The 14,303-nt window shown below is 39.3% G+C and overlaps 1 protein-coding gene across 1 annotated transcript in view; it reads left to right on the top strand.

Moving 5' to 3' along the window:
- Positions 1–10,581, top strand: part of LOC132514341 (uncharacterized) — a 32,948-nt gene extending 22,367 nt beyond the window's left edge. The window contains exons 5-6 of the mRNA XM_060138963.1: positions 8,481–8,544; positions 10,248–10,581. Coding sequence (XP_059994946.1) covers positions 8,481–8,544; positions 10,248–10,562 — 379 coding nt within the window. The 3' untranslated portion in view covers positions 10,563–10,581. The remainder of the gene's footprint in view (positions 1–8,480; positions 8,545–10,247) is intronic.
- The last annotated feature ends 3,722 nt before the right edge of the window (positions 10,582–14,303 follow it).

A 14,303-nucleotide genomic window follows, 5' to 3' on the forward strand; every position in this document is an offset into this window, starting at 1 on the left:
TCCAACACTCTCTGTATATTCTGTACTTCTATCCCTACATCATTTATATTAATGGAATAAATGATCTTTGGTCTGGTGATTCCAAGGTGACGAGGAGCTAAGTGGAGGTTCAGTATACACCTGGAAGTATGGATTTTCATGCCCAGTGCAAATGTGGGAAAGGCATTATTCCCACATTATAAAGGGGGTAAAGACCTCCAACTTGAGGAGACTCTGGGTTGAGAGATGAGAGATTTACAGGTACTGTGTTTATCCTGCAGGGTACCACAGGGGCTTTTATGTTCTGTAGCAAGAATTTGCACCTTATACCCTTGTAGTTAGATGTAAAGCATACCACATAACTAATATCTAGTAAGCATTAGAGTTAGAATAAATACCATTTATTTAACGTTTCCTTTGTGTTAAGCATTTTACAGTTACAACATATGGATGGATACTATATTGTAATGGTTAGGAGTGTAGTTTTTTGACCTGGATAATCCTGGATTGGAGTCTCATCTTTATTACCTCTTTTTTTTTCTGTTTTATTGAGGTATAATTGACAAAATTGTAAGATAGTCAAAGAGTATATCATGATGATTTGATATACATATCTGTTGTAAAAGGATCCTTCCCATCACGTTAATTAATACATCTAACAGCTCATGACACCTTTTTCCTTTTTTTCTTTTTTTGGTGCGAACACTTAAGTTCTATTCTCTCAGAAAATGTTAGTTATACAATACAGTATTATTGACTGTAGTAACTATGTTATACAGTAGATCCTCAGACCTTATTCATCCTGCAGCTGAAAGTTTGTACCCTTTTACCAGTCTTCCCCCCTTTTCCCCACCCACACCCCAGCCCCTGGCAACCAGTTTTCTACTCTGTTTCTATGAGTGTGGCTTTTTTTCTTTTTAGATTCCATATATAAATGATATCATTCGTATTTATCCTGTCTGGCTTATTTCATCAGCATAATGCACTCCTGTTTCCTCTATATTGTCACAAATGAAAGGATCTCCTTCATTTTTTTAAGGCTGAATAATATTCCATTACCTCTTAAATGAGTGACTTTTGGTACATGTTTACACTTTCTAAGCCTCAGGGTTTCTTTTCTTCTGTAAAAAAAAAATATATATATATATATATATATATATATATATATATATACTAACAGGTTATTTTCTGATATGTGGAATGTTTGTTGAATCAACAAATAATGTGACACTTAGCACTGTATTAACATTTATTAATACTCTCCCTGTTAATTTCTACAATAAATTGTATAATAAGTAACAATAATAATAGTACTACTAGTAGTTTTAGAAAATGCATAGGATGTGCCAGGCATCATATACTGTACTACCCTCCTTCATGTGTACCACAGGTTACATGTGGATATCATCTTCCACATTGTTTCCTTTAAAGAAAATTGAAGCTCAGCAAGATTGAGTAGCTTGCTCCAGATGTGAACTCAGGTCTGAATCACTCCACATATAGGTTCTTAATGACTCCATGTCTTTAATTCCACATCTGCATTTGTTTGTTGTTGTTGTTTTTAACTTTCCAAGCATCTGATCTGAAATTCCTTTCTCTTTGGGGAATTTTCCACTTTGTGGGTCTTGGTGAGAAACAGAGCCTTCCTCTCGTTATACAAGCTGAACATGTCAGATACACTGTTTACTCACATGCTCAGTCTCCCTTACAGATGGAAAACAGTCGGGCGACCTCAGGTTGGCCAACTGCACCCCTCTCTTGGATTTTGAATTACAAATAAATGATGTAAAGAAGCAAGGCCAGCAGTGCTGGGTCAACCTCCTGTTTCCTGTTCCTGCTTGGTAGCAAGGCCAGCTAGGACTTATAACATCACTTTGGCCTGATCCTATAATTGCAATAGCATAGCCTTGGCTTTCGGTTGTTTAGTCTGCTTCTAGTTACTGAGACCTAACCATAAACTTCCAAAAGTTTCCTTTTCTGCTCAAATTAGCCGTATCTGGTTCCTGATGATTACAAATAAGACCTTTCCTGATATACAATGGGGACCTACTTATCCAGGCAGATGTAACATCGTCCTGGCAGGGACAGAGGGCAGGCAAGTTCCTTGAACAGCTGAACAAGAAGAAAAAGACCTAAGAAGGAAGAATTGAAGCCAGTTCTGCTTGTGTTATAATTCTACCCGCAGCTGCCTCTGTTTCACAGACCACATGCTAAGGACCATGTCCCTTCCCCTGTAACAGACGAGCAAAGTAGACCCAGGCCTTCCAACCCAGAGACCAGCTGAGCTGTACCGTGGACAATCTAGGATGTGAAAGACTTCACTCAATGTCTTTGTCACTTGACACATTGTTCCTCTCTTTGGGAAGTAGCTTCTTTGTGTGACAAGAATATGCTAAACCAACACTTAAGTGGACAGAGGTGAAAGATGCCAAAATTAGCTACAGAAAAAAAGGCGTAACGACTTGTATTTTCTGTTATTTGAAGGTGTTAAGACCCCACATAGAATATGAGTCCTTTAAAGGAGAGTTGTGAATGGCCCAGGGAATGTTGAATTTCCATGTGGCAATATGTTCTTGATCAGTCATGATGATTATGATGGTAGCATCAGTAGCATTTATCAGTGTTTCCTGGGTGAGAGGCACTTTATCCTAATGACCTTTTATCCCCATGACGACCCTGTGAAGTAGGAAATACTGTTTCAGCATCTTCAGGGTTTTTCTTTTTCTTTTTTTTTTTTCATCAGGAATTTACCCTAGATCACAGTTGGGTGGTAGAACGACCAGAACTGGACACTAGCCTTTCCTGAATTCCCAGAGTGTGATCTTAGCAGTTGTATTGCCTGATGCAGAGCCATGTAAATGTTGCCAAAGCAATGAAACGTGTACCTATTTCTAACAGATTCTAACTCAGAAGCTCTGGGGTTAAGTGCAGAGCAGTTGAGTGTGATTGTCTTTACAGACAGTAGATAACTTAAGAGAAGTTGTTTAAAAGTATATTTGCATATTGCACTACACTGTCGTATCTGTGATTGGTTAGCTATTGAGTAACTAACACAAATCCCAATCCCATCTCTAATCTCATTCATCTCTTGTATGATATTTGACCTAATTGAGGCAGTTTTTTTTTGTTCTTTCCCACAAACACACATCGAACATCCAAAACATGCTTACCATTTGTGAGCATATTCTCTTAGTTATTTAGGAGTTGAGTAAGAGTGAGAGAGAAGGGCTTCCCTGGTGGCGCAGTGGTTGAGTGTTCTGCCTGCCGATGCAGGGGACGCGGGTTCGTGCCCCGGTCCGGGAAGATCCCACATGCCACGGAGCGGCTGGGCCCGTGAGCCATGGCCACTGAGCTTGCGCGTCCGGAGCCAGTGCTCCGCAACGGGAGAGGCCACAACAGTGTGAGGCCCGCGGACCGCAAAAAAAAAAAAAAAAAAGAGTGAGAGAGAAAAAGACACATAAATATGAAATACGGTCATCATTTTTTTAATATCCTTTATGTTGTTAATCCCTCTTAGCATTTACTGCCATCCACTCATTTGTATTATTTGGGGTATAGCAGTTTATTCACACAGCATTTTTACATATGGCTTATCATTTGTATTCTATTTTAATAACACTAATAATTATAGACTATTGACAAACTCATCAGACCCTACATATTCATTTCAAAATCATGAAAATAAGGTGGAAAATGAGGTGTAAAGTGGAAAATCTATGTGTATGTTTTCATTGGTGGAATGAGGAGCTACCTGAATACCACTCCTTTAGCTTTTCCTTCAAATGGTGCACTTTTTCCTCCATGCATAGGAGTCCCTTCCATTAGGTAAACAGTAGTCTTGAGGGCAAACCTCAGAAGTAGAAACAGGAGAACTTTTCAGTTATGGTAAAATCAAACATATTTTTCTTCAGTAGTGAAAAAAAAATTCTTCATGAGAAGTTCAACCACCGTGAGTTCCATGGTGAAAACCTTTCCACTTATAGATGCAACTTCCCCCAGAATTCTGAGAAATGTCGGTAGTAGAGAGGGGTGTTGCATACACCTGTTTCATTTCCCTCTGACTTTTCCTACTCCTTTCTCTATTGACATTAAAATCTATAGTGAAAGCACATAGTAAGCAGTCTAGGACAATTGATATGACATTTGATCTAAATCTCCAAAGTCTATTTTAGATGGGGATGCTATGAGAGTCACAGGAGGGGAAAAAATCTAGAATTATTCTTATGTGATCAAATGTACTAAAATAACAAAAGCAAATCTTATTTCTAGCTAATAAAATCACATTCCTTATATGATGTCATATTATGGCAGAAAAGAAATATATGCGTCTATTTTCTTCTATATTAAAAGTGCTAAGGAGTGGGGACCAATGAACTAAATCAATTGTTCTGGGTTCAAGTTGTAGTTTTTAGTAGCCATCCTTCTTAGCAAGTTTTCAGAAGCAAATGTAGTTCGTTTACTATCACCACTAAATGTGCAATTGTGTAGATTTGTGGAAAAAAGTATTATCAAATAGATATACTTGAAAATGATTTGCGTAAATTTATCTATTCATATTATTATTCTCCCCAAGTAAATCAAAATCTACTATATACTGTGTTTTTCTTCTATAGCTTAAAAGGGGAATGTATGTGGAAACTTATTCAAATATTTATTAGGTGTCTACTAAGTGCCAGGCACTCTACTAGGCAGTAGAGATGTTGTATTAGAGGTGGAAAATGTCCTTGACCTCCAGAACTGATACTCTTGTAAGAGAAATACTGGGTCAAACTAAGTCAACAGTTTCTTTGCTACAGAGCTTTTTACGAGTCTTGTGAATTATGAGTCTCTGATAAGGAGATGTAGTGGACAACAGATCCCAAATTTATTTGAAATCTTTTCCTTCATGGACTGTCTCATAGGATTTATGATCCACTGAACACACCTTGAGAGACACTAGTATTCTGCAGTGGTTAGTTAATTGTTTTCTATTAAACAACTATATACTGAATCCATGATATTATTATCTGGATTTTTTGGAGGATACAATGAAGTACATGGCCACTGTGATGATAAGGGGGTCCAGTTTAGTTAAGAAGAGAAACCACAGCAGTTATAACTTAATGTAACAAAGAAATACACACACGTATACATATATATATATGTAAATTACTATTTATATAGTATACAATGTCTTCTGAAGAAGATAGAGTTGTTTGTAACTTGGGATCTCACAGGAGGTTTCACAGAGAAGGTAGACCCTGAGCTGGGCAGAATTTCAGTAAGTTAATTTGGTTCTGACCGTACGATAAAATCAGGTATTTGCACTGGTCAATCTGACCTTGATGGAACAGCATTCCATGTGCAGGGAATAGTGTGATCAAACATGCAGTGGTGGAGATTGCCAGATTGTAATATTCCAGTACCTGGAAAGTGTTGGAACATCTGCTTTCTCCACGGTCTAGAAAAGTGAATCTCGAGTGAAATGCAAGTATAATGGAGGCCAGTGCTCTTTGCTTTGTACGCTGCTTTGATTCTACAACATGCAACAATGTAGTGATCTGTTTCAGATTGTCATTATTCGAGAGGGTTCTTAGTAACAGGAGTGGAAAAGGAAGACCTCTCTTCTTGTGTTTCTGCCCTATGCTCTTAAGCCAGAAAAGGTACCAACATCACTGACCTGACCTTGTCTCAGGTTATCTATCAGGATCTACTAGAATCATTCTAGTGAAAGGTAACTAGACGTCCAAAGGACTTGAAAGATACACTATAACCTTTGTATACTTTATATACCTGGTGAAACAAAAATGTCACCTGAGTGGTCCCCTTCCCTAGAAATACCAGTATGTTTTTCCAGTGCATGGCAGAACTTTGCAGGTAAAACTGGGATAAAGGTGAAGAACAGTCTTAAAATTCTAGTCCTTGAACAGCACCTAACACACAACAGGTTTTCAATAATCTTAGCAACAGTATTCACAAATAATGACCATCAGCGTAACTGCTCTTTTGTGCCAAAATACATTACCATATTACTTTTTTTTCCTTCAGCTTTACAACTTGGGTTCTATTATTGTTTCCATTTTACAGATTAGGAAAGTGAGGCTCAGAGATGCTAAGTCACTTGGGCAAGGTCACAGAGCTTGTAAGAGATAAACCTGCACCCTTACTGTTGGATCCTACAAAGCAGACCATAATTTAAGTCCTTCAAAATATACCTCAGAACATTTGAGTAAATTAATGAATAAATCCTCCTAGTCAGACTGACCAGATCATTATATTAGGTTCAGCTATAAGTGGAGGAAAGTCATAATCATAGTTGGAGAGTTAATACAGTAATTTACTTGCTTTGAATTTTCTAAATGATGTTTAGCTGGTAGTTTCATGATGATAACCATCGAATAAAAACAGGCATATTTTGGTGTTTGGAATAAGATCTCATATTGAGTAAAATACATATTGATTCCTAGACCTATATGATGTGAGTAACAGATGACATTGAGATGTCATCTAGAAGTACTCCTGTGCAGTTCATCATGTCAACCCAGCTAATAATTTTAGAATGTTCAGAGTGAATAATATATGCAGCGGTAAAGCATATTTCTAATCAATGCAAATAATATTTTTCCTATGCTAAACCCAGAGTTAAGTTATAACACGCATCATAAGATTAATGGGCCATTTTTTCTTCATCACTTTGCTAAATGACTTAGTCTGGAAACCATTCAGAAGGTTGCGAATTGGAGCTGAGCAGTAGCAGTGAGATTGTGCCTCTGATGATGAAACTATTTCCACCCCGACCCCTACCGCTCCCTTCTTGGGAAAGAAGGCAACATTTCTCCTAGAAAAAGTCACAGGTTCATAAGCTGGCTTGTATAATACGTTTGGAGGAATAGTGTGTCTTTTAAGCAGAGCCTATCTCGGCATATAAAATAATTTTTACCTACCATTTAATGAAATTAACACTCACTTTGAGGCTAGCTCTTTTGCCATTTGACTCCTGGATCACGTCTATGGATATATTTTTTTCTTGAGACGAAGTGTGAACCCAATATAGTATCCATCATTCAGTCTATCTAGCTGATGTACATCATCTGAAGCACAAGCTCCCTGAGGCCAGGCACTTTATCTGCTCTATCAGTGTAGCCCTGATGCCTAGTGTCTAGCTTTTGGAGATTCTTAATAAACATTTGTACTGAATAAGGTATGTATATGGTGAGCAAAAGTTGGCTTCCCATTTTACAGTCAAGAGTATCCCACTCATGTTCTGTGAACACTGGATAGCAGAATCTTACTATGTTATTTTTCTGTTCCCTTTGCAAGTTTCCTGAAAGGGCATTCCTGTCCTTAGAATGTCCATCTCCTCCCATCTTCCTGGAGAATAACTCTTCTTTCTTAAATACTTAGCCCCATTATTGACTCTTTAAGATTGAACTTATTACCTCCTTACAAACAGGAAAATGCAGTGCTTTTTTTTTCGACATTTATCACCAGAAAATTATTCTAACACCTGAAATTCTGGACCTAAAGTGCCTGGACTAGTGGTTCTCAAAGTCTGGTACCCAGACCAGCACATCAGCTGCACGTAGGAATTTTTAGAAGTGAAAGTCTTGGGCCCTGCTCCAGACCTACAGACTCGGACACTCTGGAGGTGGGGCCCACTACCTGTTTCAGCAAGCTCTCTTGGTGACGCTGATGCATACTCAAGTTTGAGACCCACTGCTTAGACCTAGAACTTAAGGTTTAGGCTTTGGACAGATCTGAGTCCTAAACACTACTGAGACACTGGAGTGACCATGAGCAAGTTACTTCTGGGAACCTCTTAGCATCTGTGTGCCTTGCTTAGCTAATAGTGATTTAAATTAATTAGACTAATGCACACGGTGTACTCAAGAGAGTAACCAAAGCATGCTTTATGTTCCATAAATTCTAGCTGTTTACCATTATCACCAATCAGAGCTTACTGACACATCCTGAAGACATTCTTCTAATAAGTGTAATAATGTGGTTTGTAAAATTAACAGCTTAGAAGAGCATATTACGAAGTTCATCAGACAGGGTCTCAGCAGGAAATCAGGGGTACATCAATAAGGATAAATTGAGCCCAATGTAGAGAATCAAGAGATAGTGTAGTGCCCTGGGTTCAGTAAAAGTGTGGCTACTTTATAGGAGATGAAAGAGAAAGGAAGGCTTGCTGGAGAGAGAGTCCTCCCCAAAGATGCTGTGACGCCCCACAGAGAAGCACTGTATGTTAGTTGGGGGATGCAGCCAACTCCCAACAATTTGGCAAGAATTAATACCCTAACTTCACTCCCCTCCTTCGTTCCCTACAATCTTCTATTGGTACTCTTCATTGGTGAGCCAAACGGAAGCCAGAGCAAGGACACTTACTAAGACAGGCCGTGCAAGCCATCCATATAGAGTTGGGTGGAGAAAGGATGTGGAAGGGCAAATAGGACATATTTCCCGCAGGTGGTGAGCGAGCTGTAAAATCACTCGCCCTTCTAACATCATTGCCATTGCAGGAGCACGGAGGAGCAAGTGGTTAGTTCTGACTTGGCAGATCCAGGAGACTGCAGGACAGAACTGGTATATGAGTTGGGCTTTAAAGGTAGATTTGAATTTTAATGGAGAGTATGGAGTAAGAAATGGTGAAGAACCAAGGGAAAGGGAGATTCATTGCAAATGGAGAAAAGAAAAGTGGCATAAAGACAAGAAAAGTCAAGACTTACGGAAGAGATAGCAAATACTCTGCGTGTGACTGGAGCAGAGAATGGGTAGAGGAAGGCTGGAAGTTAAGATGAAGTCATCCTTGAATAACATTAAAGTTTCCTCCTTTAACCTCAATTTCCACCTTCTACTCCCTTCACTAACATTGGAAAATTAAAAGTGAATTTGACTGGGTTGGTGGCAATGGTAGTATGAAGCAAAGAGAGGAGAATAAGAGTAAAAAATTTAGTAGTACCTTGGTGAAGCTGGGTAAATGATGGGTGGCGGTGTCACGTCAAAGCATGGGCAAGTGATTGTGACAAATATAGGCTTATTTCTTGACTGTATGACTTCAGTTAAGGTACTTAAGCCCTCTAGGCTGCAGTCTCCCAACCTGTAAAATGGGGATAAAACCTCGCTTCCTCCAAGGTTTCTGTGAGGATCTAATGAGAAATGGAAGTAAGAGTTGAGTCCAGTAATCAGTTTTTAATACATATAAACTAATGTGAGGATGAGGGTAAGAATACTTGCTATCATTTATTGAATACTTATTATGTGTCCAATATTGTGCTAGTCTATTTACATATCTTTTCTCACTTAGCTTTCTTTTCTCTTATCTGCCTTTCTATAGGCAAGAGATAACTGATGGCTCAGTTATGAGGAAACGCAGTTGTGAGGAAAATGTCAGAGGGAAAATGTACCAGAAAGTTAATTCCTAATGGATCTGTCAGCCTTAAACAGAGCATGTCTGTGCTAAAATGTGTAAAATATCTGTGCTAAAACTACTCAATTGGACAAGTTTTGATAAAGTATTAACTTAATGAATAGGCATAAACAGCTTGGAGCTTTTTGGAGGGTATGTGGTAATATTAGTATTGGTGTGATGACTTTTCAAAGTTCTATGGCGTATAGAAGTCAAAAAGAAGACCCGGAAAGGGGGAAAACTCTCTCTGAAAGTTATTGGGGAAGTCTGGCTAGTAAGACTCCAAAAGGGAGAATCAGTAAGAGGCCAGGTTATTCATAGGCCTTCTAAGAATGTGTCCATGAGAAATATTTACAATGATTGGATGCCGGAATAAAGGAGAACACTGGCTCCATAAATGGTAACTTATTTTATACAAACAGGCTAATGATAAAAATAATGAAAATCTGATGGATTTTTGAGAGTTTCATTGACCAAACTGAGACAAAAGTACATAACAGCTAGATGCTCATAGTTTTAATCAGTTCACTTTGGAGTCAAGCAAAGATAGCACCTGAAATGGTAAGGGACGTTTATGCAAGGTCACAGAGATTTTTGGTGGTGCATTTAGGATATAAACCCATTTCTGTAAGAATTCTTTCAGAAGTCAAATGTTTGCTTGTCAAAAATAGCATGAACTTACTTCCAGGAAAAGTTCCTAAGAAAAAATAATTTGAGTAATGAAGAACACTGATGTAACAGTTAATTTAAGAACCCAGAAATGGAGGTAAAGAGTAAAGCAATTATGGGTTAAGAGTCTGCATAGGCAGAAGGAGCGGAGCGGCTGCTGCTCAATGGCGGAAAAGCCGCCGGTGTTCTGACCGCTTCGTCCCCCTAGCAGTTGCGGGGGAGTTTCCTGCCGGCGCGGCTGGAGTCTCTGTTTCTCAGGGTTCGGTGGCTGGAAGATGCTCCAGAGAGACGAGGCTGCGGCGGAGGAGGTGGCGGCGGCCGAATCGGCAACGGCGCTGGGGTGGAGAGAAGGCGGCAGCGGCGGCGGCGTGCGGGGCCCAACGGTGTAAACAGCCCCGGAGGCGGCGGAGGCGGTGGCCAAGACCCCGAGGGGGAAGCGGCGGCTGAGCCAGGGTCGCGCCTCCTTTGGAAGCCTGGGCTGAGTGCAGCAGAGGGGTTCTGCGGCGGGCGCGAGCGGACGCCCTAGACCTCGCCTCCCTCCCTCGCCCCAGGTAAGGCCGCTGGGCGCCCCGATGCAGGGGGGACGGCTCGCGGGCACCGCCGAGGCCCCGGACCGTTTTCGGGGTGCCGCCGAGCTGCGGCCGGGACCTCTCCCCGCTTAATCCTCGCCTCTTTCCCTCGGCCGCGGAGCCCAGAGGAGCGGGACGCCGGGCCTGGCTCCTGGCTAGGCCCCTTCCCCAGCCGCCGCCTCCGCGCTCGGCCGAGGCTGGGAGAGGCTCGGGGCAGGGAATTTTAGTTTGCTCCAAAGCCTGGAAGTAAACTGCTTGTCCCTGTTCTCTGCGAGCATCTCTTCCACCTGAAAGCACTGGGGCTACTCCAGGCCGTAACTCGTCCCTTCCTGGTGCATGCCTGTTTGAAAACACTACCTTTTCCCATTTGTTTCCTCATTAGCTTCTGCCTTCCTCTGCGCTCCATTTCACTTCTTCGTTCAATCTTCTTTCTCGCTCTTCTGTCTACGCGTCTCACCACCTCCTTCCTCCTTAGCGACTTTATTTAAATCGTTTCTCTTTTTCTTCTCAGGAGACTCCGGTCTTCTCTTCCCTGTCTTCCCCAGCAGTCCTTTTCGGATGTCATTCTTTTTAGTGAAGTTCTTAAATGAAACTGCTATCGTCAGTATCCCAGATCTACCAGAGGCCCATTAAGAATAGACTCACCAGCTTTAAGTGGCAGATCAGTTTCTGATTTCACCGAGCCTAACATCCTTTTTAAAAAATTGTATTATTAAATGTAGAGTGTGGAAATAGCCCTGAAGTTATTTTTAAAATGAAGGGCTCAATGAGTGTTGGAAATAGTTATTTCATTTTTTCAAGTTGCATGACCTCTAATGTCAGATTGAGCAGATCTAGAACATTTTTGCCCATCTTGTCTGGCAGAATGTGCTTCTTAAGCGTTTTGGTAGCGGCTCACATTCATCACTATTCAAGTTGGCTTAAAAACAGTTTGAAAACTTTAGAAAAAAGGCATTATGAGAACAACTAGGAAGCTGTTTTGATGAAGTCACTGTTAAATACCTTTTAAAATAGGCTTCACATGTTTAATGTATCAAAATAAGGTTGGCGGGAGTCTTGTAAAAAGGATTATTTAGGAATTTGAGTAGTCTTAAGAGTTATGTAGCTATTTTGGGAAAAACATTCTTTTTCTGTTAACAAACGTTTACAACTCATGTGATGTGAGAATTACCGAGGTTACCGTGGGATTAACACAGGAACTCATTTTATTTGAGCTACTACGTGGATGTAGAAGTGGTAAATTGCTCAGGTTAGTGTAAATCAGTATGTAGAAGAAAAAAAAAAAAAAGAGTCTGCATAAATTCCCCTGGAAGGGGGATATGGTCAGAGATGGCAATTTGAAAACAGTGAATCACCAAAAGTAAAAGTAAATTACAAGCTGTTTTGGGGGTCTTCAAGAGAGATTTTATAGATTGAACAACAACAGCAGCAAGGATAAAATATAACGCTGTCATGTAGACTGCAGCCTGAAAAGAAAGCATTGCAGAAAAGCCACATCATCCTGAATTTATATTTCCGTGCATTTGAACAGATTGGAGAGCAGTAAAGTTGTTTTAAGAGCGAGTGATTTAAGTCAGCCAGCTTGTGAATAATACAAGATATTTTTGCATTTACATTAACTTATGTCCATAAATAACGAACTTTAACAATGAACAAAATCCATAATCCTGATAATGCTAAGAAAACTGGAAAGATACCTTTACCTTGAAAAGACAGGATAAAGAAGACAGCATAGAAATTTAGGGAGATTGCAGTTTTGGAAAAATTATATTAACATTTATTAGCTGCTACAGCTTTGAAATGTGATGATTTAAAGAAAGAAGTAGACTGTTGATTTCTAAAAGGTACATTATGTTGGCTGAAAGAGAAGAGAATCTTGTTGAGACCTAAAGTGTTCTTTTAAGGATATATTTCAATGTCATTTCAAAAAATAAACACATTTCCCATAACAAAACAGTGAGGTTAATGGAATAATGCAGGTGAAAGCTTTTTGGCCCGAAGGAGTTCCGTCCTTTGGAACAAAGTTTTATCGTTGAACACACCATGACCCGGGCCTGTGAGTGCCAGCACAGTGGCTGTTTTTACAAGATCTGGTACAATATTCACAGTAGTTCTGGCCTTAGCACTAGGCAAGGATCATTCTTTTTGTATCTTCCTGATTGCTTCCTCTACAGAAATGGGATAATCCCTCCTCTTCTAAACTGGAAAGTAGTTTCTTCCCTCAATAAAACTAGTTTCTTCTCCAGGTTGAGCTTTTCCAACTCTTAGAGGTCTAAAATGAATGATATGAAACATACTATATTTGCATCTATTTTTATTTAAGAGTTATCTAAGGAGATTTATCTAATTAAATAGGAATTTCCTAACAGATGCCAAAATAAACAATCAACAAGTTTTCTTTAGAGATCATATATATTATATAACAAGATCCACCTAAGAGTTAAAATATAAGTAGGTATACAATTTAACTATTTGAAGATAATTTTTCTTCTTACCACTGAAGCAATAAGCAGGTGGTAGTACAGTTTGGGGAAAACAATATTTCTGGCTTTTGTTTTATTTTAATTTGTGATATTCATGAGCTGTTTTGTGAATCTTTTGGGTATATAGTAAAATTAATGGGTTTTTAACTTTGTATTGACTCGTATTTTTGTAGGTTTAAAATTTTTCTTCTGGCTTTAACTTATACTATCTCCTTTTACTTTTCCATTTAGAAATAATGTATTTTTCTCAGGATTGCAATCTCAGTGCAGTCCTCTACTTTTCTATTTGTTGGACGTTCTCTTAGACGTCTACATTTTTGTCTAGTTAGTACATTTCTAGTTTTTTATACAATTGATAAGAACTCTTTAATCTTATGAATTCTTTATATTTTCTCTTTGGAGACAAGACTTATAGGGATTTCCTTGGGCTTAAACTAGAAAGAAAAACGAATTTGCATATGAAATGTTGAAGGCTTTGTTACAGAGTGGGTTAACATTATATGTATGTTTGAAATAAACTACTTCAACCAGAGCACCTAGCTGTTAACCTCCAGATTAATATCTATCATAAAATATGTGCATGCCTCCTATTACACATGGCATTGCCTCCTATTACTGCATGTCCAGGAGAAATTGGTTTGTCTTGTAGCAAAAGGCATTAGCTCTTTGCACATTTTTTTTTTTTTTTTAATGACAGCTATCCAAAAATCAAGCTGAACCCTTGTATATGAGGACAGAAAAGGACAATTTTTAGACAGGTCTAATATCCAGTTGTACCTTTCAGTCACTTAGAGAGAAGGCTTAGACCCCTGAAGCCCAAAGTCACAGGTTTTTTAGGATTATGGTGGTATATACCTCCAGTTTATAGAAAAAAAAAATGCGTTGTAGAAAGTCCAAGTTAAATTAGTTAAATTAGGACTAAAATCCAAGTTAAATCTAGAACTAAAGTTTTACTGCCCCAAATACTTGTAAACTCTAGGTTACTGCTCTGTTGTCCATTTCATCAGTTGCAAAATATTCAAGTTAGTCTTTCAGTGCTAACAAGAACATAAAAATGCATTATATCTAAAAGCAGAGCATGATTGCCAAGCCAGATCTGCGCATTACCTGAGAGTTTGGGGGCCACCCAAGCGGCATCTACTTGTTTGCTACTGACCTTCAGTTAGACTTGCTCAAGAATTGTTACAATGTAATAACATACACCCTTATGTACTC

Source organism: Lagenorhynchus albirostris, unplaced genomic scaffold (assembly GCF_949774975.1).
Source record: "Lagenorhynchus albirostris unplaced genomic scaffold, mLagAlb1.1 scaffold_202, whole genome shotgun sequence".
NCBI lineage: Eukaryota > Metazoa > Chordata > Mammalia > Artiodactyla > Delphinidae > Lagenorhynchus > Lagenorhynchus albirostris.